Below are 27,393 nucleotides of genomic sequence, written 5' to 3'. Positions count from 1 at the left end.
TAAAACTAACCTCAGCACTGAGCCATCTGAAGCCCCCAGACCTCACCGAGCTGCTGTGTCACTGTGGCCACGCAGCAACAAGACACCCAAACTGGAATCTCTGACATCACAGCTTTTCCGTCGGCACAAGCTGATGAATATTTCATGAGGGACAGGCGGAGGCTCGGTGCTCCATTGAACATGTGGCACACTCTGGTATGCTGAGTGGGTACACAGCTTGTGATGGAGTAAAATAAAAAAAGGAGTGTGTTTGAGAAATGAGGCCGGTTTGAAAGTACACAGTTGAAGGCCTGCTGCTCGATGGGGCAGATGGTTAACCCTTTCAGCAGCATCTCTGTTTATTGTCCCAATCTTTAATGCCAGCTCTTTTCTTCTGATAAGAAAGCCTTCATGGGAGAAAGGTCACAGCCTTTAATTTTCCAGAAGCTCCGTAATCTCACAGCCAGTTTAATCTAAGAGTGAGGTTATCTATTAGTACTTCTCTTATTCATGTCTTTGAATGTGTTTAATTAAGTCAGGCACAAATCCAAGAGGCTCCCAAGATAAAAGAAAATGCCTTTATTCAAGTAGATCTCTTTAATTTGAGACCTCATTACTTAAAAAATCATAAAGCTAAATAGGAAAAGTTCCTAATTGTTGGAGGACTTTTGTGCTATGTGGGCTGTATGAGGCAGGCATATGCCATGTTTGTCATTCAAACTCTTTTATACTTTAGCTTAGTAACAAACATGGCAGCACCAGGTGAAGGACATTAGGAATGCAAACAGGGCACAGATTAGATGATCATGACACATGAGGTTTGCAAGAAGTGCTACATGAAAATAAAATACTGTGGAAATACGACAAACATGAGGGCAAGACTAATGCTAAATCAGCTAAACAGTAGAAAAAATGGTATAGATAGCAATATATCATATCGCAATACTCACTGTATTGTGAAATGTTTAAAATCGCAATTATATCGAATCGTGACCCAAGTATCGTGATAGTATCATATCGTGGGGCCACCAGTGATTCCCACCCCTAGTATATTTCTACAGAAATGCACAAAATGCACAATTTAAAACCAGTTAACAATACTCTTTGTTTCTTGGAAGGCATCTTGCGACCCCCACTCAGGCCCTGTCCACATGGAGTCGAAAACAATATATTGCCGTTTCGTTTTGAAAAAGTTTTCCATAAAGACGGGATCATTTCAGGAAATATCAGGGTGAGCATGAAACCACTGGAATCGACTGAAAACGCTGTAGTGCATATGCCAAGCCTGTACGTGGCGCTGTGTTGCTGCCATGGAAATGCACCAAAAGAGAAGAAAAACATCACAGTAAACTGACACAAACTCTCCTCTAGTTGCCTTTCTGGTTGTTCTCCGTGTTGGATTTAAGAACAAATGGTGTGTGCATTTCGCGGTGGTGGTAAAGGAGCATCAGATTTTTCTGTAAAACTCATAACAAGCTCAGTAGCTTCTGCGACACGAATGCAACCGTGTAGTCCGCTATTATTGTTTTGGCCGGACCTGCGCAGGCGCCTTAAGGGAGCTACGCTGTGTGTGACGTAATCGTTTCAGGAAAGATGCAGATAGCTGCCCACATAGAGATGAAACGGTAGTCGTTTACGGATTTATGCACTCTGGGACCCGTTTATAGTCACCCAAAATGCCGTTTCCGTGTGGATGAAACACCAATACGACAAAAAACTTTTGCATATACACCTGAATTTGTCTCCGTATCGACGGGACCTCAGTGTCTCGTGACCCCCCAGGGGGTCCCGACCCTCATTTGGGAACCACTGGGTTAAGTTAGGTCTGGTATTTGTTAGGGGTGGGAATCGCTAGTCGCCCGCAATATGATATTATCGTGATACCTGGGTCAAAATTAGATATTATTGCGATTTTTAACATTTCATAATACAGTGAGTATTGCAATACCATGTATTGCGATATATTGCGATCTATACAGTTTTTTCAACAGTTTAGCTTATTTAGCATTGGTCTTGCCCTCATGTTTGTCGTATTTCCGCAGTGTAGTTATTTTCATGTAGCATTTCTTGCAAACCTGATATGTCATGTCCACCTCGTTTGTGCCCTGGTTGTATTCCTAATGTCCTTTCCCTGATGCTGCCATGTTTGTTGTACTAACTTTCTCCTGCTCTGTGACCGTCACTTTTACCGACCTCACTGGACAAACAGTTATCCAACATTTGATTCTATTTTCCATTATCATAGACTTCAGTTTTTATTAGCAATTAATTTGAAAAAAATCGATACTTGGTGGATGACGATACAATATATCAGACAAAATATTGCAATACTATGCTGTATCGTTTTTTTCTCCCACCCCTAGTATTTGTGTGGTATAGATTTGGTTTACAGCCTGGCAAAGACTCTGACTTTGTGGAAAAATTAAAGATGGGCATTTTGTTGAAGGAAAACCTTAATAAGATCCAGCCCCCGTTTTCAAATCAATACACATCACTTTCCCCTCCACTGACGATGACTCCTCAATGTCGAGACCCTCATGAGAGCAATTACTGGCCCCACCTGCAATCCGACTCAAACACACAGAAAAAGTACACACACACATAAACACACTGATCTGGATGCCCCCACAGCTATCATTTTTTTACTCTGTTGTTTCCTGTCCAGATAAGACGTTTTCAGCTCTGGGATGCACGGAGGAATAGATAGAATCACAGCTTTTGTCCAATAAAGAACGATCCCTCTGATCTCTGAGAGTTAGTAATCAATTTTCTGATCCTCTGAGCCCTGAGAGAGACTATTTCATTGTAATGATCAGCAAAAAACAATAGAACTCTGAGTGTAAGAATAAAGGAGCTCTTTTACAGACAGCTCCATGAATGAGTATCTCTTCACTCCTGTACAGAAGTCTATCATTACAGTTATTTAAAAATGAGCTATTTATTCAATTTGACTTTTTCTCGCCACACCATTAGCCATTTAAAAAGATTTCAATAGAAATGATTGGCAGAGGAAATGTGAGATGGTAAAATTAAAACTTAATCAGAGGTGGTTTTAATTTCTCCATGACTTGAACCTCCTTTATCTCTATGCTTTATTGCCTAATATGAGGGGATTTCAGCCTGTTGTCTTATATATATTCTGATATGATATAAAAGTCCTGAATAATGAGGTGTTTTTCTCCAGGGATCAATATTTATTGGCTCAAGATTGAGCCCCAGGAGCAAAAGGAACAAACAAGATTCCATTTGGGGGCAACAGGGGCGTCCTTCATGGCAAACAGGGTAACTGGGACTTCCTTGGGGCAAAAGGGAAGAAAGGCCAAAGGGGAAACTGGACCTTTCTCTGAGGCTAAAGGGGAGAAAGTGGTTTCCTCAGCAACTGCAGCAAACTCACTGATGGCAGCGCGATAGCCCTCGCACTCCCCAGGAAGCACTGCCACGCCTGTCAGCCTGGCCTCCTGACCAGGACCTTTTCTTCCTCAGCAGGAGGAAGATGAGGAGTAGCAAACTGAGGACACTGAGCACAGTGCCGTGCTTATATGCAGTCTCTTGAGGTGTTAACTTTTCATCCATGTGGCAGTCGGGCCTTCTGCTCTAAGCTTTACAGCTGAGGCAGGCAGACCCTACAGTGGATCCATCCGCACAACTCTCACAGCACTTCCTATGTGGTCATTACCTGCTGATAATATCAGTGTCGGGGGGGGGATGGGGTGGGGGATTGTTGTAGACGAGATGGGGAATTTTTACAGCTATTGTCTATGAAGGAGAACAGTTTCATAGTGCATTTATTTCCATTCCTCTTTCATGCTGTATAGGTATGACAGGAAACCACACACTGGAAGTAATGTTAATGGGTTTGTGGGGTTTTTTTCTGTCTACGCAATTATCAAACTGATTTTAAGCCTAGAAACTACACACACAATCATAAAAGGGCTTTTGGAAGTGTGATAAGATTGAAGTAAGTTTGAGTAGTTAAATAGATAATTCAAGATAAACACACAGATTAACAAAGATATCTACCACCTCTTCACCTTCTTTAGTATTTACCCATCCCAACTGCCCACCACCCACCTTCATACATGACCTTATTTAATCAGGGAGCCTCAGTAAAATAAAGGTACTTTTAGCAGGAGAGACCCCAGCACAGAGTGTATAAATACAGAAAATAAAAGTAAAAATACTGCTTTTCATAAAATAACTAAATAAACTTAACAAGATTACAGCACCACAGGAAATCGTTGAAACGTTTCTGTGTACTTTCAAAATTAAGAATAAGCAGAGATCTATGAGAAAGTGCATCAGATTGTTTTAAGTTAAAGGGATGAGCGTGAGAATAAAAAGCATTTCCATACAGAGTCACAGACAGGAAGGCATAATGTCACATCAATTTCCTGCCCCAAAGAAAAAATTATACTGTTATAGAGAATCAAATTTTACTCATATATTGCCTCTCTAACTCTCCCACTATTTTTCTGTTTTTTCCCTTTTCTTAGTTTCTTTTTTGGGAAGTTGTGTGCTTTGAGAAATGTTGACTCTGTAACAGAGTAGAAGCTGAGAATAGCTGTGGTTGCAATCTTTAAATTATTTGTTCATGTCAAAATAAAGTTGTTTTCTTGCAGCTGGGCCTGCAGTGAAATATCATTTTTAACCACAAGCTATTAATGTAGTTTAATCTGTGGTTTAATTGATCCATTATGAAACAAAAAAGAAAAAAATTCACACTTTTCTGTTTTTTTTTTTTTATAATTTGCAACATATAGCCTAGGTATTTTTGCTATAAATTTTTTGGGCTATTTTTTGTTTTTGCATCTCTCTTGAGGTATGGATTAGGATTGGGCAGTATCCATTTTTAGAATCATTAAAGGGAACACATTTTACCCTTTTAAGACAAGTTTATATTGGTCTCATAGGTCCACAAAACAGGCTTCTGAAGTCTGTTAATGAAAAAACACTCCAGTATTGGAATTGTGCATGTCTAAAAAACCCCTCTGTTTCAGCCCTGCTCAGAACAGGCTGTTTCTTTCTGTGACTTTAAATGTTAATGAGCTGACTCCATCCCTGACTCCGCCCCTCTCAGGAAATGGATGTGGCTTAATGGATGTAGCTCTCCTGATCAGGAGATGAGGGTGGAACTTTCTTCAAAAGGGGGCGGGCCAACCGAACCCGGGGGCGGGGCTAACTCCCCACATGACATCATGAGGGGAAAATCTGAGAACGGCTTGTTTTAGCACAAATTTTCTGAAAGGTGGAGAAAGGGGATTGTGGGCAGGCCAGGGGCACATATTTTTGTTTTAAAAGCCTGAGAAAGTGATTTTTGCATAATATGTCCCCTTTAAACCTTCCCCAGTTTTCCTGCAGTATATACTTGAAGGCATTTATTATAAGCAAGCATTAAGCAGATTTCTTTCATGACTGCTATTAAAGCAAAGGTTATTCTAAATATCCCAGGGTATGGCATTACTGCATCATCAGCCAGTCCTAATCTAAATTGGTCTTTCTTTTTTAAATTGTTTTGAACTGTTTGATGCTAACATGGAGCTAGTTAAAGGTGTACAGCAGGCAAGATAAAATTGGGGAACTGTAAAGTATGCATTCTTTTTGCAGAGTATCATATTGTGTTTTATCATCTTGTAAAATAACTGAACTTTCTCTGTTTCGGTAATGCACTAGGGCTGAAAGATTTGTGAAGATAATCTAATTGCAATTATTTTAACAATACTGTGATTTCGATTTAATATGCAATTATTTGTGAGTTCCTCATTTTATGTATTGTTCAATAAACACAAGCAATAAATCATTCTAAATTATAACCAGCACAGAGTTAGATGAATTAAACAAGGGGTGAACGATTTTGAAAGGCATACCAAATTGCGATTTTGGCTCTTATAGCAACTTTGATTTTAATTTCCACATTAAAGGGGATGATCATTTACAAATTATTGTCATTTTGATCAAGAAAAACATATACATAAACAACAAAGGTAGGATTTTTGTAAACCATGCTATAAAAAGACACTTGAATGTTTGCATAATGTGTAGAGCATAAAATCTCTGCTGCAAAAGTTTGTATCAAACCAGTATTTTGACATATTTCAGGCTAAAGAAATTTTGCACCATCTGTGATTTGAAAACTGCAGAAGATCATATTAAGATTTAATCTAATGTGCGATTAATTGCCCAGCCTTCCATTGTTTTATTCACTCAGCAGTGAAGACTTTTCCTCGACATGTGGATCATCAGTGTCTCTAAGAACAGCAGATGTGAGAAATTTGTCATTACAACTGGGCTGCTGCTCTGGTATTTATGGAGCTGATCTAGCCAAAGCGCTCCCCAAGGAGTGTTTGTCCTTTCTGCTGCTCAGGGAGACCGTAACTGTAATAGTTTGATTCATTGCTGCTTTAAGAGCTTTTCTCTGCTACCATGTCAGTGCTGGGTGAATACCATATGAGTTGGCATGCAAAACTGGCACTGCTAGAAAAAAATGCTAACTGGAAATACAGATTTTTCAAACTGTCATGGAACCATCTCTTTGTACAGATATGGTTTGAGTCCTTTTCCACGGAGAAGAAAACTGAAAAAAAGAAAGATAAATGAGGTCAAATGGAAGAAGTATTAACAGAAGAAGCTCACAAAATGAGCATGTCTAAGTCCTAACATTGGAGAGCAATCCGCCTTTTCCTAATTCTGCAACAAGATCCTTTATTAAAGTCGTAAACTCACTGAGAGTTCAGCTCATTCAGCTTTAAATTATTCTGCAGTGAGATCAATGAATGAGCACAGAGTGCAGGAAATCACTTTGGCTTAATTCACTTCTGTATCCGGGGTCAAATAACAAAAGCAGATTCTGTGACTGAAGCAATAATTTTCATATAAAGTGATAGTTGGCACAGACTTTGGGAGTTATTCCAGGATGTCTTCATGTGGAATTTTTTGATGGTGGTTTAGGTGCTTAAACGATCAGGGAAGTGCATTGAGTTGCAATGCTTGCAGGGAGAGCCATTCTTTATTTAGTGTGGTATTGATTTATCAATTGAAAGCTATTTGAAAGTGTGTTTGTAACCCTGCAGATAACACAGAAAGTTTGTCTGACAGGCTCTCACTGAGGTGTTACTCATCATTTTTGAGACTTTTATGTTCTAAACACAGAGGCTGTTAGTGATGTTTTGATCATTTTACAGCTGAGCTGTTTAAATGTTAACAGCCTGTAAGCTTTGGGCCTTAGCTTGGATCACTACCTTTTATAATAGATTCGCTTTTAACAGTGAGCTACATGTTCCCAATGAAGCTGAGCTCCTTGAGGGTTTGCTCGGAGGATGGGCTGATGTCAGCGTAGAAACAGACCTCATTACCAGATAGCTTCATCAGCCTGGTCATTAGTTTCAACAAGCTGTTGCCTCCTTTTGTCGAGTGTCCTACAAGCCAAGGACGGGTGTCATCACACACCCAACCAGCTGTCCTGAAGGTAGAGACATCAGATAATGTGATAGACAGAACCACAGGCTGTTATTTGGTTTCATCTTGAAGAGACTAAACCGCCGACTCAAATGTGAAATTAGAAGTCTGACTTTACATACAACACTTTCGATTTAACAGAGCCTCAAGGTCATGTATGATCTTGCACTTCCTTTGTAATATGCTGCTATGTTTTCTGTATTGAGTTATTGTTGAGCTTTGTTTTGTTTTTATATTTTGTTGAGTTTTATGTATTTGAAAAGCCGATCTAGGCATTAAAAGACATTTAATATTTTCCAAAACTGTTCAATCCTCGTAGAAGCAGGAAAACAGGAAGTGATGTCATAAGCTCACTGTGTCAGTAGCACCCAGGCCCATAGCTCATGTGACATCAAGCCAATCAGATTGTGTCGTATGCAGCATTGGTTCCCAACCTGGGGTCCGGGAACCCCAAGGATAAACCAATATCATTTACCCCCTACCTAGAACTACACAGTCAACAAGTATGGAGAGTGATCATGTCAATTCGGAAATTTAAAACCTTCAGGACAGAGATCATTTGAAGAGATGAATAAATCAGTATAGGCCTTTGCATCTTAGGTTTGTGATCCTTATCCATTTCTAGTCACTCTGCTGTTGTCAAAATACGATCCCATGACATCCTACTCCCCCCTGAGTTGGAAAACAGTGCGAAGTCTCACCTGTCCCTGCCTGACCCTGCTGCCCTTCGACTCTTGAGGAGTCGCTTTGATTTACAGACACCCCAACCCCAGGATGAGCACAGTCAGGAGAAGCTAATGGAGTGGAAATGCTGAGAGAGCAGCGGGAATCAGAATGAGGCAGTATTTCTTTAAATGTGCACTAGATGGGAAAAGAATAGAAGATGTGTGAAGTGTATTTCTGTTGTTGCGTCTGTCGGACTGTTGAAACGACAGAAGAATCTATCTTTTTATTCCTACAAATGTCTCCTGTTTTCTCCTGGGGATTAACTCTGACACAGCACATTTTTTGACTCCTCTGCAGGAGGCAGACAGCTGGGAAATCATTGAAGGGCTGAAAATCGGTCAAAGCAATGTCCAAAGGCCTGATAAGCATGAGGGCTTTATGTTGAAGAAGCGGAAATGGCCTCTGAAAGGCTGGCACAAGGTAAGATACACTGGTTAAGTGATTCACAGAAGCTTTTGTAGCTGTAAAAACATTTCAAACACATCCGCTCCTTGAATGTTAAGCAGGTTTCTATCTGGTGAAGTCCTGTAGCCTGGAAGAAATTCACTATTTTATACACCTTGCGCTTCCCTCTCTGGGCCTCTTTCACAGGCATACTAGATAATTCCTTTGAAGTCAACTTGTCCCACTAATATTCCTGCAGAAACCAGTCCCTGTTGTTAGCATAACACCACCGATCACACAGAACAAATGCCCTACAGCTAAATATCACCAGAGAATAAACATTACAAACACAAACAGGTCTAATGCAGTCATATAAAACATCTTCGCTTCCTTTTTTAACCATGCAGTTTTTCTGTCTGCTCTCTCTGCAGCGGTTTTTCGTTCTGGACAATGGTATCCTGAAGTATTCAAAGTCCCCCATTGATGTAAGTAACCCTGACTGTAACCACAGGCACAAACAGGGCAGCCTGGCCTGACATCAGTTCTGCTCGGCAATGAGTCAGCAGAAACATCTGCAACACGGGTCAGGATGTTCAGTGTTTTTCAGCACGCCATGTCACTTTGCAGCACAGCTAAAATTTTACAGACAAATCAGAAAAATGTAACATATGACCAGAAAGATATTGAAGAACAAGACTTATATAATAATGATTCTGTTACATAGCACTGGCTGCAATTAACTACCGTTAGGTCAAATTAATGCTGTTATTCCACATTAATGAAGATATCATTTTATCTTATACCAGAAGAAAAGATTTTATCAATTAATAGAGATATTGGATCATATGATAGGTGATAGATCTAGGTAATGGTGTATGATCCATATACACAAGTATTTAAATGAGCGTTTATCTACTTTAAAAGCAATGAAGAATGTCATTAGTTCACTTTTTGTGCATTAACCTATTAATCTGATATTTTGCAAAAAGCACTTATTACAGTAGGTGTTTGTTATGGGTTGTTTAATCATTTGAATTAATACAAAAGCATGTCATTTGCATATAGAGATACTTTATGTTCAGAAAGTTGAATTTTTGAACTGCTTTCTGTCATTTTAACTTTATGTTTGAATATTTTTTGGGTGTAACGTAATCACACAAAGTGTTATCACTCCTTGGATGATTGTCATTATAATGAACATACAAGGGCTGAAATATTTGCAGAAATAATCCAATTGTGATTTTGTTTCCCCCCAATACTGCAATTGCGATTTCATATGCGATCCCTATCTAATGTGTTGTTCAACAAACAGAGGCTATAAATTATTCTTTATTTTAATTAGCACGATATTAGATAAATTAAACTAGGGCTAAACAACTTTAAAAAAGCAAATTTGATATCAATTGCTATATTGAAGGGGGTGATCATCGCTTTGTTATTCTTGTTTTGAATAAGAAAAACATATACATGAAAAAGAAAAGTAGGATTTTTGTAAAAAAAAAAAAAAAAAAAAGATAACTAAATAGAAACTTACAACTTAGTAGAATTATATTTCATGTGGGTCACCGTCGCGGGTCGCTGCTGTTCCTTCCACTGAGTGGCAGAAAGTTCAAACTAGTGACAGAAATCAATGGAGAGCTAGCAGTAGACAGCTTAATTTGCCATCTTTTTAATAACTCCATCTTGAAGATGTCCACCACGGTCAGCACAGATCCCCAGCTGATGAAATGTGTTAACAGAAATGTTTGGAGCCGTAACGGTACGTTATTAAAGACACAAAATGAAGATGTACCACTAGCACCACAAGCATTCAATTCCTGATGAACATAATCTAAACTCCACCCTGTTCTCCTTCTTCTCACCTTAAAGGGTTATTTCCCATCTGCTCATATTATCTTTGTCCTAGCTTGTTGTGGTGTTATTATTACTGTAGAAGCCCGGAGACCCACACAGCTGATCAGAGGATATCACTGAAAAAATGTCGAAAGCTGCATTGTAAATTAGTGCCTGACAAAGAGGGGTTATTTTGGGAGAAATTAAGTGCTTTGTACATTTTCGACACAGCATGCAGGCGAGCCAACATATTTTCTTGCCCCATTTTTACGTAAAACTGGTTAAACTACGAGGATAAAATGTTCCCATCTACAGTCACTATGTCGCAGATCTCTCTGAGCTCTTTATAACCACAGGAACAACTTTTACAGAAATCACTGGTGGCTAATGCCACTACTAGCACCTCATACCACCCAACCTGAAAAATCATGAAATATCCCTTTAAAAAAAGAACATAAAATCCCAGCAGATCAACCATACGATAAAATAATATCTAAGGTGACAAGGGGTTTAATTATATGTCCCGGGATGTACGATTATCAAGGCAGGTTTTATGTAGAGAAAGATCAAAACATAGTAAAGTCCGTCAGTATTTATGACACATGAAATAAAGTAGCCTTTGTAAATACCATAACTTCTATTTGATTAAATACTAAAGTCATTTCTGTGAATGCTTCATGTACGTATCTGATGCTTTAACACTTTATACAACATAATATGAAATTTAAGAGCCGTACCGTGACAATTTGTCACATTAAAAAGGAAAATGAGGGTTTACTTTGTGTTAAAATTGAACTAGATAAAGAAAGACAGCTGGGGTATGTTGATCTGAATTTTCAAAACAGATTTAATGACGACAGATGGATCTTTATACAGATTTGCTTGAGTAAAAAAGTAAATGAACCACTGAATTATGGCGAAACAACTGATGTAAAGCTTCATATCAGCAAAACTTTTTGAAGTTAATTTAGTTTCACACTGATGACTGGAGGAACTGGGCTGATGTGAGCCTTCAGGCTCTGCCTTGTGGACTTGAAATCAGGCCAATACATTTCAGGAAACTTGATTTATGACCACATATCAGACATAGTCTTTAGGAAATGTAGTCTCTATGGAGTCCAAATATCCCCAGTTAAAGCAGATATTAGTCTGTTTTCCCTGGGTTACTGTAATTGTAAATGCAGCTTGGGCTAAAAATGATTTCCCAGATGCTGGTTTGGCTCGGATGGTAGGGTGGTAGTCCATGTGCAGAGGCTTTAGCCCTCCCATTGCCCCTCCCATTAGGAAAATATTTCTGGAGATGTGCAAATGATGTGACTGATTGTAAGATATGTTTTAGGTGTCTAAAAGGATCTGTCATTTGCATTAGATCCAAAAAGGCAAACTACATGGTAGCATTGACGTCGGCCTCTCAGTCATGTCCATCAAGAAGAGGGCGCGCCGCATCGACCTCGACACTGAAGAGCACATCTATCACCTGAAGGTAATGCAGAGGGGAAATGGCTGTGAAAATCAGCAATAAACAAGGGGACAAATACAATTTTACATCTGTGTGCTCTCTTTCACTACAGGTCAAATCTCAAGATATCTTTGATGCCTGGGTGTGCAAGTTGCGTCATCACCGGCTTTACCGCCAGAACGAGATTGTGCGATCCCCTCGGGAGGCCACCATGCGAACGTTTCCTCCTCCGGCTGCCATGGAGTCCCCTCAACCTGCCTCTACTGTAGTACGTGAAGCAAAGGTGAGCCTTCCCTCTACCCTCACAGTAAAAATACTGTGCCCGATAGAAGAACTACTTGTCATCTAGGAGATTTGCAGGAAATATCTGCAAATAGAGACAAATGTCTCTGCCAGGGTCCAAGTCTTCAGATAATGGGAGACAGGGACACTAGTTGCTTGAAAGATTTATTTTTTAATATTTCAGAGTCATGAATAGTTAATGCTCTGAACAGAGATCCACTGATAACCTTGAATGTTGCTTTACAGATATAATCTTTCTCTGGACCTTTCTTATCAAAGCAGCTCAACATTCTTCATACTCACTGTGAGTCTAACTTAAAAGTAGACTGTGTGATCAAAGCAGAGAGAAATGACTTATTCAGAGTATGTCAGGGGAAAGGAGAGACTGACAAATTCTGTTTTTGTTGGAAGTTAGGAGAGAGTAAAAAATAGTATGATCCAGGAGACAGGAGATAAAATGCCACTGAACATCCATGGTAAATGATGAATGGACTTTAACGTATTTCGCCCTTTCACACCAAATGTACACACTGATGGTCGAGGCCGCTTTGTCAAGCGTCCATCAGTTTCAGCTAATCCCCGTTCATTTATTCACACACACTGACATGTCATTGATGCAGCAGTGGGAGCAAATTAGACTTAGGTGTCTTTCCCAAGGGTACAACGATGTGAGTGCAGAAGCTGAGGATCAAACTCCTGACATTCTAGCTGAGAGATAACCGACTCTACCGCTGATCCACAGCTGACCTGAACTCAGGAAAAGATCTTATGTTCTTATAGTGTGCTGTAGATGAAAAGATTTCTATTCAAGCTCCTGTTGGATTAAACATGCTTCAAACACTGTATTATTGTAAATTTTGCCCTGATGGGTTGCTGTGTTATGCAGTGAATAGTTAATTAAGTGGCTGTTAATGGGAAGGCAGATATCTGCCCATTGAGGTTACACTGATTGGGCTGTTTTTTTTTTTTTTTTTACCATAATTGATAGACCTTAAGGTTGTTGGTCAGGTTTATTCAAACCCTGGTCTTTGCTCACACATTTGAACTGTGTGTAAATGTGATGATGCACCCATCTGAGGGTCTCCTGAGTTTGTAGCTGTGATCCTAGCAGACCTCTAAAGGTCATCAGTGAAATCTAGATTCAGAGCAGCTGGCTGCAGCCTGATGAGCTCCTCCAAAAAAACAGCCTCCAAGACTTAGGCCCACACACGCCGACAAATTCAGGAGTATACGTAGTTTTTTTTGTCGTATCAGCATTTCATCCCCAGTGAAACAGCGTTTTGGGAGGCCGTAAACACTACGTCATGCATGGCATAGCCCACTGAAGCCGCATGCACGTGTCAAACCGCAATAATGGCAATAATGGGTCAACAGTGGAAGCAATGGGCAGAAACTGGCAAGAACTGGTTTAGAAGTGGCAGAAGTGGGCAGACAAAGAAGTGGTGGAAATGGTTTAAAGTCAACCAAAATGTGGTTTAAGTGACAATTTTTTAAATTGGCAACATTGATGGAAAAAATGATGAAAACTGATTAAAATTTGTGTAAAGTGGCAAATGTGTAATTTAGAAAATATTCTTAGTGTTTTTTTGGCATCTGTAGACCCCCTCTCAGTGTCTCGCAACCCCAAAGGGGGTCCTGACCTCCATGTTGAGAACCACTGCTCTAGAGAAAGGTTAAATTTTCATGCAGTATGGAGTCCCTTTAAATAATAATAATAATGTCTTTGTTTACAGAGTAGAACAGTGAAATAATCAGGCAGTTTACATGCCTTTTTTGGGTAAAGGGCCTTTTTAAATTAAAAAAAAATCAAAATATATTTTTGCCTTCAGCTCCACATGTGTGATGATGATGATTTTCTTCATATGGTTTGAGTGCTTATTTTTGTATTTTGGACCATTAACTGGACAAAATAAGGAATTTAGACCTTACCCTGGAGTATAGAGATTTAAAAATGGCCTCTCCAAGTCTGGTGTCTCTTTTGTCTTTTGTCCTCTGGGTATTTTTGTCTGTAGCAGCTGTTTTAAACAAAATAACTCCTCAATTATTAACATAATCATTTTATACATCATTCAGTTCTTCTTGTTGTCCAAATCTAGAATAATCCATCTTTAACAATAAGAATGGAAGAGCTATGGCATAAACTATTAGTGAAACAAAAGTGTCAGCTCTAACATGAATTTAAGGACTAAGCAGCTAAATCCTTCTGTGTTTGGCCCTACAGCAGACCAAACCAAGCAGTTTGCCGTGGCAGCCGGTGGCCCCCAGCAGCAGCAGCACCAACAGCCTCCCTGCCTCTTACAGTAACGGACAGAGCAAGGTGGCTGCCTGGTTGCAGGAATCAGAGGAAATGGACAAGTGTGCAGAGGGTAAGCACTGTTTTCTTCCTTTGTCAAGGTTAAATCTTATCTAATGAAAGGTAGGAGATCAAATCATGCCGCAGGTCTTGTGATAAGTCCTCTGAACTCTGAGAGGAGAGTTTTATGACCATTGTCTCACACATTGACCTGAATGTGTTTGTGCTTGTGTGGGCTGTGAATTTAATTTTCAGAGCTCGCTCGATGCCAGTCCAACCTGACTGAGCTGAGTCGGTTACTGCAGAGTCTGGAGATTCTACAGAGGACGCAGTCAGCACCCAACTTCACAGAAATGCAGGTAGAGAAGAAACATAAACACCAGCATGCAGGTATAGTCTGAAACATACACAGATATGCATGGATACAGAGGGAACAGACGAAGGTAATTACGTAGGTGTGTCATTCTGTGAAAAGGGTTTTATAACCTCAGCAGGTGTCCTCATCATCGATGAAGTCAGACAGGATTCAGGAGGATGCACAAAGCATCTGAAAGCTCTTTAATCCAGTTTGTATCTGCTAGAATTTGACTGTTTTTGTCCAAGAGTTTTTGGCAGATGTGTTTTATTTATACACCAACATACATTCTGTTTGCTTTAGTATTTTTATTTGCAGCTCATGTGTGGAGATGTTGTCTTTTTTTCCATTTCACTTTAATGGATGTGTGTTAACTTATGCTTTAAATGTCATCTGCTTTGTCCTATTAACCACCACCGCGTTGCATATTTGGATCCATGTGTGCTGCAAAGACCAATTGTGTAGAATTGTCAAAGAAAGAAAAGCGCTTGAACAGAAGATGGAGAACAAAAAGTGTCGGCAAAGATGCAAAATTCCAATTACAGGTACTATTCTGCTCTGCTGCACTAACACATACATGCACATACATGATTTGGGATGTTTTTAAATTTAGAGAACTTGGTCTCCCTCTGATATATTTTAACAGTGATGTTAAAAATGCAGATGGAATAAAAAGTATATACCAGTAATTTGACAGTTTTTTTTTTAGAATTAGATATAAATCATCTAACTTTTTAAAGAAAATCTATCTTTATATACAGTACATTTTACAAAGTTTGTTGTTTCTTTCTTGGATTTTGATCAATAGTAAAACTAAAGAATCTGTAGATGAAAAGTGGTCAAAGAAACACTGAAACAGCTGAGAAGTCCTTTTTTTTCCCCTGTATTCTTAGGCCGGAGATATACTTGCTGTTTCACCTTGCATTTGCTTACCCATCCAGGAGCATCATTAAAATTCCTGTTCTTGGCTATGCATATTAGGATGCATATTAGTGGAGGAAAGCTCTAGTGGAGAGATTATTGTCCCTTAGGGATGGGGACCTTTCACATATGAACCAGTACGGTACCAATGCCCAGTACCTGCAAATTGGTACGCAATGGTACCCATTTTTAGTACTTTTATGTGTGTGTGTATATGTATTAATAAATGTTATTTAGTTTATTAAAAAATATCAAAACTTCGGAATTTTTAGATATACATTTTTAAAAATCGATCAAATATCGAACATATCAAAGCAGTATCAAACACTGTTTGCAATGTAACACCACAAGAATTTTTACAAATTACTCAAACATGAAAAACCTACCCAGTGTTTTTTTTTTTTTAAATACTGAATATATTAAACGAAAACCCAGTCCCACTACCTCCTATTCCTCTCCTTTTCCCTCTTGGAAAGATGTGTGTTGGTGGTCCATTGAGGGCAAAAAAGATTAAAATAAATGACCATAGAGGATGGAGTCTAAATCATTAAATGAAGGTATAATATTTTACAAAATAAAATACTACAAACTACAAATGAAAGTTAAAAAAACTACTTCTTCTGCCACAAACTGCATGTACTGAAATCTTCTTTCCTCATGCAGTTTTTTTCCACAAAACCAACATGTCAACTTTCTCTGATAAGAGCAGAGCCCGCTCCAGACTCATCGATCAATCATGCGGCCGTCCACCCAAAAAGCACAACCGAGCCTCAATCTGCAAAAACGTCAGGCACCCAAACTTTGCACACTGAGTCTGTTGCATTCTACTTATATTTACTGCGAAATTTGTAAAATGTGGCAAATTGTTTCAAACTGCGATGAAATGAAGAAGTGAGGATGAGCCTGTGGCTCTGTCATTCCTTCAAAATCACACTTGATCAATCGATCCTGACAGAGCACTTCATACGGGACTAGCTGTGCTGAGCTGGAGACATGAAGATCAACTTTTAGGACGCACTCACACTCCGTGCTGTGTCTGAGTGTGTTTGAGCTTAATTGAGTCTCTGTTAGAGAGAACAAACTTGTGCTGTTATGTTGTATACTTCCATGGTTGATATCAACATGATAAACGGGCAAATCGTGCTGTTTAAAGTTTTTGGTGGGTGAGTAAAAGAGAGGGAAGCAGAAGCAGCGAGCACTGATCTGAATCATTTTTCATTACTTTGCTTCCTCAGATTAGCAGAATTGCCAGGGCAAGCCTTGTACTACACGTCCCAAATAATGCAGCATAATCTACATCGCATCTTGAAGAGTGAAGCTATACCTTCAATCTCTTCCTATCAGCCATGCTTGCGTTGTCGTTCATGCAATGCTCTGTTTGCTTGCAGCATGCAAAATCGCCTTCTCTTCCTCTCTCTCACAGTCAAAAAGATGCATTTAGGTACCAAATATGGTACTATTTGATTTTACGTGAATCAATACTCTGTAGTACTGACTGAATTCAGCTGGTACCTATAAAAGTACCAAATTCGGTACCCATCCCCATTGTCCCTGCACATGTGTAGTTAACAGCAAATATACACCTGGCCTTACCGCGAACTTAGACTAGAGCCAGTTGACCATTACTGCACCTCCAAGTCCAACCAAGCCTAAGCATATGCCATCCCGTTATAAAATGACACATGCAGCTTACAAGAAGTGTGATCTCTGCACCAGCACATTGAAGAAATACAGTCAAAATGACAGTAACTTCACTTACTTTGTACCTTATGTTCAGTCATTTTGGTTGAATACAGTTCATACCAGGGACCACTGGGCAAAATATAAAGAAGACAAATCTTGCTTTCTCCACCATTTTTAGGTGGGAGTTTGGTACAGTACACATACAAAGTAATATGACATAGTTATTGATTTTTCTGCCACTGTTTCACTGAAGTCCCTCTTGCACAACAACTGAAAATTTTCAGAATTTTCCTTGTGAGCTGCACGTGTGAACAGACAGATTTTTCACCCAGACTTGACCCATAATTTTCCATCTAGCCCACCCCGCATACCTGACAGGCAAATTGCAGGAAAACTTCCAGACAAGTGTGAACAAGCAAGTCAGGAAATTTGAGGACTCTGTATTTTCCTGAAAAACTCTTGACTGCATGTATGAAAAGGGCTTTATTTGTGCACTGTGTCGTGACTCAAGTTCTATCTCTTCTCATTTTCCTTTAATTTGCAGATATTTATTTGTGCTACTTGTGTAAAGACTAAATTGGCTTTCAGTCACTTCTTTTCACTTTTTTTTAACCAAACCTTCGGCTAATAGAGAGTCTTAAAAATTTTTAGTCCTTTGTAGATTTCAAAGTCAAACTGATGAATCTCTGAATTCTTAAGAGCAAAAAGCTTAACGGGTTAAATATGCTTAGTTTATCCAACTAAGTTTTTGCTCTTAAAACCTAGCTCTGGCTGTCAGACCCACTACACATCACGGTATCTCTCAGCTGATTGACACTTGTCCACTGTGGTCATCATCCCGCTCTAGGTCCCTCTGTCTGCCAGCATGTCCCCTGTCCGCCTCCACTCGTCCAACCCAAACCTCTGTGCCGAGCTGGTCGACTTCCAGCCCCCCGTCTCCCGGCTGACTGACAGTGTGGAGTGTGCCAGTGATTACATTAAGCTTCAGGAGGAATTCTGCACCATCGCACAGAAAGGTGGGCAGGCTGCATGCATGACTGCAACAACACTGGACTGAACATAGACACCTTGGCCTTTTTTCATGTGTATTTCTAACTTTAGTGCAGTGTCTGTTTGAGTTATCAAGCTTTGAATTAAATAAATGTGTCAAGACTACTGATGCAAAGGTCAGAAGTAAAACTGGCCAAACAGTATTCCATCCACCACATTTTAAGACTGATTTTTCTGTCTCACAGTTGACCTATGATACTGTGTAAATAGCTTTTCTTGCAGCGCAGGATGATTAGCAAGATTATAACAAGATTATATACTGTATAAGATAAAAGAGTCTGCAATCAAACTGCAATCATCTTGAAGTTTATTTCTCACTATGATGCAGGTTACCCAGATATCAGCCACTAATTTGAGAAAAAAATTACCCAGGGACAAAAAACAACTTGGAGAAACCAACAGTTTGAGCCAGGAGCAGGACTTTGGTCCTGTGAGGAGTTCTGCTGTTTATGAAACTGGCTAAAATGTTTTCCTCTTTAAGACTTTTATGAAAAGGAACAAGACCATCAGCGACAAGACTGATGATTTCCATCCAGTACTTTTTAAAGCCTTTCAAAGTGCCACAGGGAAGCTGTCAGAAAAGAGGATTTACATGTTATGCCTCATTAAGGGAAGGCCAAGACACAACATGAATAAGGCACACATCCCTCGAGTCCCAACCAGCCAAGACTAGTTTTTCAAGTTTTAAAATAAAGACTTACTTACAGATTTACATTAGTTTATAGGCTGCAGAGTGGCACAGGGGTTAGCGCTGCTGCCTCACAGCAAGAAGGTCCCTGGTTCGGTCGGGGCCTGTCTATGTGGAGTTTGCATGTTCTCCTTGTGCATGGGTTCTCTCCAGCTTCTCCAGCTCCAGCTTTCTCCCACCAAAGACATGCTTGTTAGGTTAATTGGTGACTCTAAATTGGCTGTAGGTGTGAGTGTGAGCCTGGTTGTCTGTCTCTGTACATCAGCCCTTTGATTGACTGGCAACTAGTCCAGGGTGTACCCCGCCTCTCGCCCAATGACAGCTGGGATAGGCTCCAGCCACCCCGCAGCACCCAACAGGATAAGTGGGATATAGAAAATGGATGGATGGATGGATGGATGGATATGTATTTTTCAACAAATTCAAGCAATAAATCATTCTATATTACAGCCTACATTCAGCCAGTAACACTCATCATACATTTAACCATTTTATTAGAAAATGGATCTACTACAGTTTTAATTGGCAGAGAAGGCTCTGCTTAAAGGATGCTCCCCGGGTTAGTCAAGCAGCTGCTTTGACTTTGCAGGGAGCACATGGCTAGAAAACCCCATACAGATAGATGCATTTATGACAATGTGTACTGAAAACAGTGAAACTATTCAGAAGCAATTAATCCATAGTAGCATGAATCTGAATATGAGGGTGCAACAAGCTTTACGCTATAAAGGAGGCAGCTGGGGTGGAGGAGGTGAAGCTGGTTATCAGCTAATTGCAACCTGGAGTATGAATTTTGTGAACTAACACTGAACTTCATCAATCAACAATTAATTTTTGCTCATATTGAAAATTTTATGTCATTTGCTTTATTGAAGGTCATTATCGTTTTATGTCACTCATTTTAAATAAGGAAAACATACATAAAACACAAAAAGGAGGATTTTTGTAAACCATTATAAAATATTTGACACTTGAGTGTTTGCATAATGTGCATAAAATCTCTGCTGCTGCAAAAACTTGATTTATTAAACTGGTATTTTGGCACATTTGAAGTTAAAGAAATATTGCAACTTGTGTGATTTGTAAATTGCAGCTGGCCATATTGTGATTAAATCTAATTTGCAATAAATTGCCCAGCCCTATTTCCTATCCACTTTACCTTAATTTAGTGGCAAGGAAAGGTGGTGGTAAGAGAGATGATAAGGGAATATGTCTGCATGAATCCAAATGTTGTGGGTTAAGGCCAAGACGGTTTGGTTTTTCTGTGATTGTAATTGCTCTGTTTTTTTATGTCTGTGCCTTTGTTAATTGTGCTGCTGCCCATACTCTTGTAGCACTCTCATTTACAGCACTCTTGCAAATGAGATTTTTAATGTAAATGAGGTTTTCCTGGTTAAATTCATTCAAATAAATAAATTTAAATGCCTTAAACAGCCAGAGGGAAGGTGTCAGATGAGAGGGTTTTAAGCATACTGACGGAGCAGTCATTTTTAGCATTAAAAGCACAGACTGTAAAAAATACTGGGCAAAGTCTGAGTGACGTTAGCCATTTGATTACACAAAAAGGGCTTTTGGGGTCAATCCACAGCTGCTGCCATATTGACAATGCTGCCTCAAACTATCTTTAAATCAACAGAGGAACAGAGAAAGAGGCACAGCTGAAGCAGTCCTGACAGATAACTACAGCGTGCAGACATGCAGTCATATCAGCCATGCCTCTCAGTACACATCATTTGTGTACTTTTAAAAACAAAACAGACAAGTTAAGAAAAGAAAAAAACTATCCCAACCCCCATATAGTGTATACCCATTAGGATTTGAACTACTCTGACTAAAATCGTTCTTAAACCAGGCTGTAACCATGTTTGTTTCTGATGTCAAAACCAGCATTTTAACATTTATATAAGGGACTGCAGTATTCTATACTTTTGTATTAGCTTTATTTTTTTTAAGGTCACATATTGTACCCTTTTAAGACAAGTTTATATTGTTCTCAGAGGTCCCCAAAACATGCCTGTGAGGTTTGTTGCTGAAAAAACACTCCAGTATTGGAATTTTGCATGTCTGAATATTCGTCTTTTTCAGTCCTGTTCAGAACGAGCCGTTTCTGTGTCTGTGGCTTTCAATGTTACTGAGCTGTCTGAATCCGCCTCTCTCAGGAAATGGATGTGGCTCTCCCGATCCTTCTCTCAGTTGGCAGCTGGGAGGAAGATCAGGAGAGTAGGGTGGAACTTTCTTCAACCAAACCTGTGGGCGGTGCTAACTCCACATGACATCATGAAGGGAAAATCTGAGAACGGCTTGTTTCAGCACACATTTTCTGAAAGGTGGAGAAAGCGAGGGAGGAGGGAATGGATTTTCTGATTCTTGGGGGGACTGTGGACAGGCCAGGGGCATATATTCTTGTATGAAAAGCCTGAAAAAGTGTATTTTGCATATGTGACCTTTAAGCACAGTCGTTGCTGCTTGGTTGAAAGGAAGCAGTAATTGTCCACAGGGGGCGCCAAATCACCAAACATTAAAAGTGCCACTGAAGTGCTTCAAAGTTGTGAGAACTGCATGCAACATTTTCATTTAAGGGTTGTGAAAAGAACAAATTGTGCAGTGTAAAGGGTGTTAACTTTCTTTTGTCATGTCTTTGTGCAGTCCACTCTCTGCTGAAGTCGGCCTTCAACACAGTGGCCATCGAGAAAGAAAAGATCAAACAAATTCTGTCAGACCAGGAGCAGACGGACCAGTCAGTCCAGATCAACTCTCTCAGGAAGTCTCTTTCACAGGTAATGAGTTGCCTTCACTCATTTTCTTCACACATTACCCATGATGCAGCTTGTTTTCTGCTCAGGCTAGTCAAGCTGAGCTGTTTGTCTGACATATTTGGCTACATCCCATGTGCAATGTTAAATATAATTCCGTATTAAGATGTAATTAGCAGGAGCGATCAGGACATTACTGTGAAATTACCACTGTAAATTTAACGATGTGTGTTTAAAGTCAAAGCCATTTTGTAGTTGTCATGTTGTAAAATAAGCACATCATGACGAGCTGTCAGATAAACCACACAGGCTGCAGTTTATGCCAAGCAGCAGCCATGCTAATCCTGATTAAAAAATGATGCAAGGAGATGAGAGTGAAGGCAAGTGAGTAGTGAAAGTTCAATCATCTTTTCCCATATTAATTGGCTGAGAAAGAAATGTGCCATACAGTTCATTAACTCCACTCCTTAGGGCTGTCTCTCTCCTCCAGTGATTTAATTGGGCTGTTCTCCTGCTAACAGTTGACATCATTTCAGTAAAATGTTTCTGCTGCTTTATCTCCGCTTTGTTCCTAATTGGAGGCTTGTGTGACAATGTTGTCGCAGGCTGGAGGTCAGGCTTTTATGGAGAGAATCTGTGGGATGTTGATAGGCTGGAGTCTTTGTTATTACAGCTAAAGCTGCTCCTGCCTACTCTTCTTATCTCACTTTAATAACTGAGTTTTTCTTAAGTGTCATTTAGTCCTCTTTTGAATGCAACTTAAAGGCAGCTTATATCAGTGTTTCATATAACAAAAGATCCTTAGGGAACCAAACCCCAGTTTAACAAAAACACTATACAACCTTTCTGCTCATTGTTTTTTTGTCAGTTGTGCACAGCTGCTTCAAAAATGACCCCAGATGAATCTATTCAGTGGTAGTTACTAAAGACCCTCGGGGGTATAACTGGCACAGTATTCTGAATGTTGGATTAACTTTGGTCAGCTATAATAACTAACTTTTAGATTAATAATGGATCCCTCTCTGAGTTTATGTTATTACTATTTGAATATTTCAATTCATCCCCACTTTTACAGGAGCTTTTAGCGTAGTTTGAGAAAAAAGACATCACATAGCCACACTTGTTGATTACTTGGTATTTTGGAGTGAGCCTTTTATGCACAAATGTTCTACCAGAAATAGCAAGAATCATTATTCATGCTTTTCTGTCATCCCTGCTTTTCACTACAGTCATGCCTTTTAATTTGTTTCTCATACACTTGGAAACATTTTGTTCAGTTGTAGTGTTTCTGTGTTTTCAGTCAAGTTTTTATGATTATTGCTAAGGGTCATCTCATATTGGATTTTCATGGTCAATATCAATACCTGTTAGCAAACCAAGAGAAAAAATCCACTTTACTTTCCAACCGGCTCCTGACAACCCTGCTGTGCATCTTCTTTCGCTTATCCGGGGTCGGGGTGGCAGCAGGCAAAGCAAGTCAACCCAGACGTCCCTCTCCCCCACAACATTTTCCAACTCCTCCTGAAGGATTTCAAGGTGCTTCAAGGCCAGATGGGATATATAATCCCTCCAGCGAATCCTTGGTCTGCCTTGGGGTTTCCTCCCAGTTAGTCATGCCAGGAAGAACTCCACAGGAAGGCGCCCAGGAGGCATCCTGATCAGATTGGATGGTCACATTATAACCTAGGTTCAGGCTAGGTGGCCTTCCACCCATTTATGGCTGGCCTTAGCATCTGGCGGGGCCAGTTGAGCCTTGGTGGCGTCTTGCGCCTAGGTGATGGGTGTGTAAATAGTTCCTTTATCTGAGCACATGGGTGGTTATTAGCAGCGGCATCTGCTGGGTTTCCTTGTGTTGTGTCTTACAGAGTACCTGCACATATGGAATATGTAGGGTGGAGAGATAGTCTTGACATGAAAGAGAACAGATGGTTACATTGTAACTTAGGTTCTCTGAGTGGAGAGACTATCTCTCCAGCCAGAAGGCAGCTCAGAAATGTGTTCCAATCAAAGTTAACCAAAGATGCCATGCATGCGTGTGGCTTATATAGCCTCGGTCAGCTAATCAGTGCGTGGACACCACAGGTGGTGTGTCTTAAAGACTGTCCATGTCAACTGCCCATGTGGGGTCAGTCCCTATACATATGGAATATGTAAGGTGGAGAGATAGCCTTGACATGAAAGAGAAGCCTGAACCACCTGCCTTTGTATACAAAGGAACAGAAAGAAACTGCTCTAGCCTAGCTACGCTTTGCTGCTCCCTTTGCAAGCCAATTTTTGCAACCCTCCTCCACCCCAGCTCCTCCTTTATCCAGCTTCTGACCTAATCATGTCTTTCTGTTGTCACTGCTTTGCTCTTGGTTTTTGCTGCTTCTCTCTCTCTGCCTCAGACTTTCCTTGTAGGCACAAGAAAAGCAAGAACGTGTTGCCCTGGTTGATGCTTTCCAGATTAAGAATGGATGTTTTGATCAATTAAATTTATTGGCTATTGGTAAATTAAGATGCAGAAAAAACAGCCAAATGCTGAATATTGCCCTTGATAATTGGCCAGACCAATATTTGGTCAATCCCTAGTAATCCTAGTTAAAATACATTTAAATAATGAAACTCCTTTTATTTTTTAGGCCCTGTCCCAAAATGCAGAACTTCGAACCCGGCTGAATCGCATCCACTCTGAATCTGTTCTGACTGAACAAGTTGTCAGTGTGAACATCATTTCCACGCCTGATGAGGTAGGTTACGGTGGTCAGGGTTTCTGCTACATTTTTGACTCTAGTATTGATAAAGCAACAAGGCTTCCAAGGCTGGCCAGTTTTAGTGTTTCTCTCCTATGGTTGTCAATAACATTATTGATTCCTGTCCTTACATATTGATGGTTTTACCAGTGTGCTGTGGTAGGTGAGCTTAAAGGATCTTTATTCAATGCAGAAGCTGACATCAGGGTTAATGGAACAAATGACTAATTAGAAACGGATGGTAACTCGCCCTCTAGCAAGGATAAATGCTGCTAAATCAAGTCTATGTCGTCTTCTGATGCTCTTTTTGGTCTGTTTCTGATTCTTAAACCTGTCGTTGTGGCTATGAACATCTCATGCGTTTGCATGTGTTTGCCTGCAGGAAGGGGAACAGATGGGGATCCCTCTGACTCAGCAGGCCTCTAATGAGAGCCGACTCTCCATGTCGGAGTCGGTCTCCGAGTTCTTTGATGCCCAGGAAGTGCTTCTGTCAGCCAGCTCATCGGAGAATGAGGTACAACAGAGGGCATTTGAGAAAGGGCTTTCAAAAAACTATGACAGCAGTGTGGATCATGAGGAGGGAGGCTGTGGAGGAAGGAAGGAGGGGGTTAAAATAGCCCTGCTGTTGTGAAGCTAGATAAAACATCGCTGTGATGGCAGTGAGTGGAGCTGGAGTTAGTCAGCAATTAAGGAGGGCGACATGAAAAGCAGAGATAGCGCAGACACACAGGACAGCTTCTTTTCAAACTGCCTCAAGGCTCAAAATTGTAGCAGTCCTCCTCATCTGCTCTTGATTTGTAGCCTCTACCCTGGTTAAAGAGACACTTTGATGCATCTCTTCAAACAATCACTCCTTCCTTCTTCCTTTTAAGCTGTTGTGAACACCCTGCTCAGAATATATGTGGTCTCTGAAGAGCAGTTAAGCATTGTAGCTCCCCAGGCATACATTGAGGCCTGTTGATGGATTACTCACAGAGGAAATACATCAACCACCTGTACTCTAGCTCAAACAGCAGGTCCACTCAGACCTGTGTCACACTGTGAGCAAACACTTCAGCAGCAGCAGGCTGCTGTAACAAGGCTATCACAGCAAGATGCTCCGCTATGGAGGCGTCAATGGCCTCATTGTGTTGGCTAAATATAAAGTAGAAAATGCTGCAGTGTCTTGTCCTGTGATTACTGCAGCGGGACAGAAAGCAGACCAATGCTGCAGTTTGGTCGCCACCGGCAAACTGCAGAAGCTGTCTTTATATGTGTGTGTTTTTATGTGTGAATCTGATCACTTTGTGTCGTACTCTTCCGCACTGACTCACTCCTTCTGCTCTGTACCTGTCCCGCCTCACAGGGCTCAGATGATGAGTCATACGTCAGCGATGTGAGTGATAACATTTCCGAGGACAACGCCAGCGTGACCGATAACGTCTCCAGGCAAAGTAGGTCCAATTCTGCGCCACCGCTAGTCGAGCATCCACAGCTCTCTCTTTATGAAAGGAGGGGAAATTAATAAAGCAAGGGGTTCCCACTCAGAGGATGCCTCCTCTAAAATATCTACACACAGAGATACACACCAGCTTGGTTCTAGCAGGCTCATTTATCACCGTGGCGGAGGCAGTTGACTTTGCAGGGTTGCTCTGTGCCAAGGGCTTCAACTTTATGAGAGCTGTCTGTGCGCAGAGGGATGGGATCTCCCTCCTCAGTCTTAGTCAACAAACACTCTCAAGTATCTCATAGTGATGGAAAAACTCCTGTAAGTCTGCAGTTATGAACAAAATTGTAATTTATGATTTGGTGTGCCAAATTGGTAACAAGGTTTCCAAAACTTCCAACTATCTCATCAAAATAGAGATCACAAAAAAGAGTAGAGCCTTTATATCATGTTCTAAATGAAGAATCTAAGACTAGGGTTAGGGCTGCAGATAGGATTAAGCATGGACGGAGATCATAAATATTCAGTAAATTGTTTCCAGGTTTTTAAAGAAGAAAGTGATATGGATGCATTAACAGATCAGAAGGAAGAGAAGATGAAGCGCAGGTGTTAGCTTTTAGATGCTGCAGGGAGTGTTGGGAGACTTCTGGAGATTAGCAGCACACTGAGAAAGGCTAGCCTCCATCTTTTGGGTACTTTGGGGAAATTGTTTTTATGAATCTTAGGAGGCTTGACAGCCCAGATATCAGAAGTATAGCAGCATTAGGTGTTCTTTAAAAAGATACAGAAAGGAAAAGAAGAAGAGTCTGAAGGAGGAATAGGATTTGAGGTATTTAGTTTATTTTAATTGTCTTGAATCAACCCACAAGTTAAAGAGGTAATTTGTTCCATCTCTGGAGGTCCAATTAAATCTTCTCTGTCTATAAAAAAAAAAAACTCTTGCAAACTTAAGGATTGTGCAACTGTGACACCTAAATACGTTTATAATTCATAATATTGTTATATTGTTTAAAATACACTAAAACATACTGAAAGTTACGTATTGACAGTGGCACATCCGGGGCATCACCTAGTATTTTTATGAAGATCTTAAGATTTTTTATTAAGACTATGTAGTGTAGGTAATTTAATTGAATTGAATTGAATTTTATTTATTTTATATGGACGATGCAGTTTAACATAGTTTCAGTACAGAGCATGAAGCTGATGTGCTGCATGGTCTGCACTGTGTTACAAATTATTATGTATATACTGTTTTTGTCCATTTTTCGTACAACAACCTCCTTAAGTAGTTTCCTTTGATTAGGCTCACCTGGCAAACTAATGACCAAACTTGTCTGAGATTGATGTCAGTGATGTAAACTGACAGGAGAAGCT

General features: G+C 40.2%; 1 protein-coding gene across 2 annotated transcripts in view; it reads left to right on the top strand.

Annotated features, from left to right (window-relative positions):
* The window catches only part of osbpl6 (oxysterol binding protein-like 6), a 52,891-nt gene that overhangs the window by 14,435 nt on the left and 11,063 nt on the right, over nt 1-27,393 (top strand). Inside the window, exons 3-14 of one of the 2 annotated variants that reach the window (XM_041807112.1) lie at nt 8,455-8,577; nt 8,973-9,026; nt 11,744-11,857; nt 11,946-12,116; nt 14,337-14,481; nt 14,664-14,767; nt 15,216-15,308; nt 18,215-18,383; nt 21,752-21,882; nt 24,480-24,587; nt 24,973-25,104; nt 25,936-26,023. In XM_041807112.1, coding sequence (XP_041663046.1) covers nt 8,455-8,577; nt 8,973-9,026; nt 11,744-11,857; nt 11,946-12,116; nt 14,337-14,481; nt 14,664-14,767; nt 15,216-15,308; nt 18,215-18,383; nt 21,752-21,882; nt 24,480-24,587; nt 24,973-25,104; nt 25,936-26,023 — 1,432 coding nt within the window. The remainder of the gene's footprint in view (nt 1-8,454; nt 8,578-8,972; nt 9,027-11,743; nt 11,858-11,945; nt 12,117-14,336; nt 14,482-14,663; nt 14,768-15,215; nt 15,309-18,214; nt 18,384-21,751; nt 21,883-24,479; nt 24,588-24,972; nt 25,105-25,935; nt 26,024-27,393) is intronic. The other variant, XM_041807113.1, reaches the window with a different exon arrangement.

This window comes from Cheilinus undulatus, linkage group 15 (genome assembly GCF_018320785.1).
Source record: "Cheilinus undulatus linkage group 15, ASM1832078v1, whole genome shotgun sequence".
Lineage (NCBI taxonomy): Eukaryota > Metazoa > Chordata > Actinopteri > Labriformes > Labridae > Cheilinus > Cheilinus undulatus.
The sequence above is the reverse complement of the archived record's forward strand: the minus strand, read 5'-3'. Positions and strand labels throughout refer to the sequence as shown.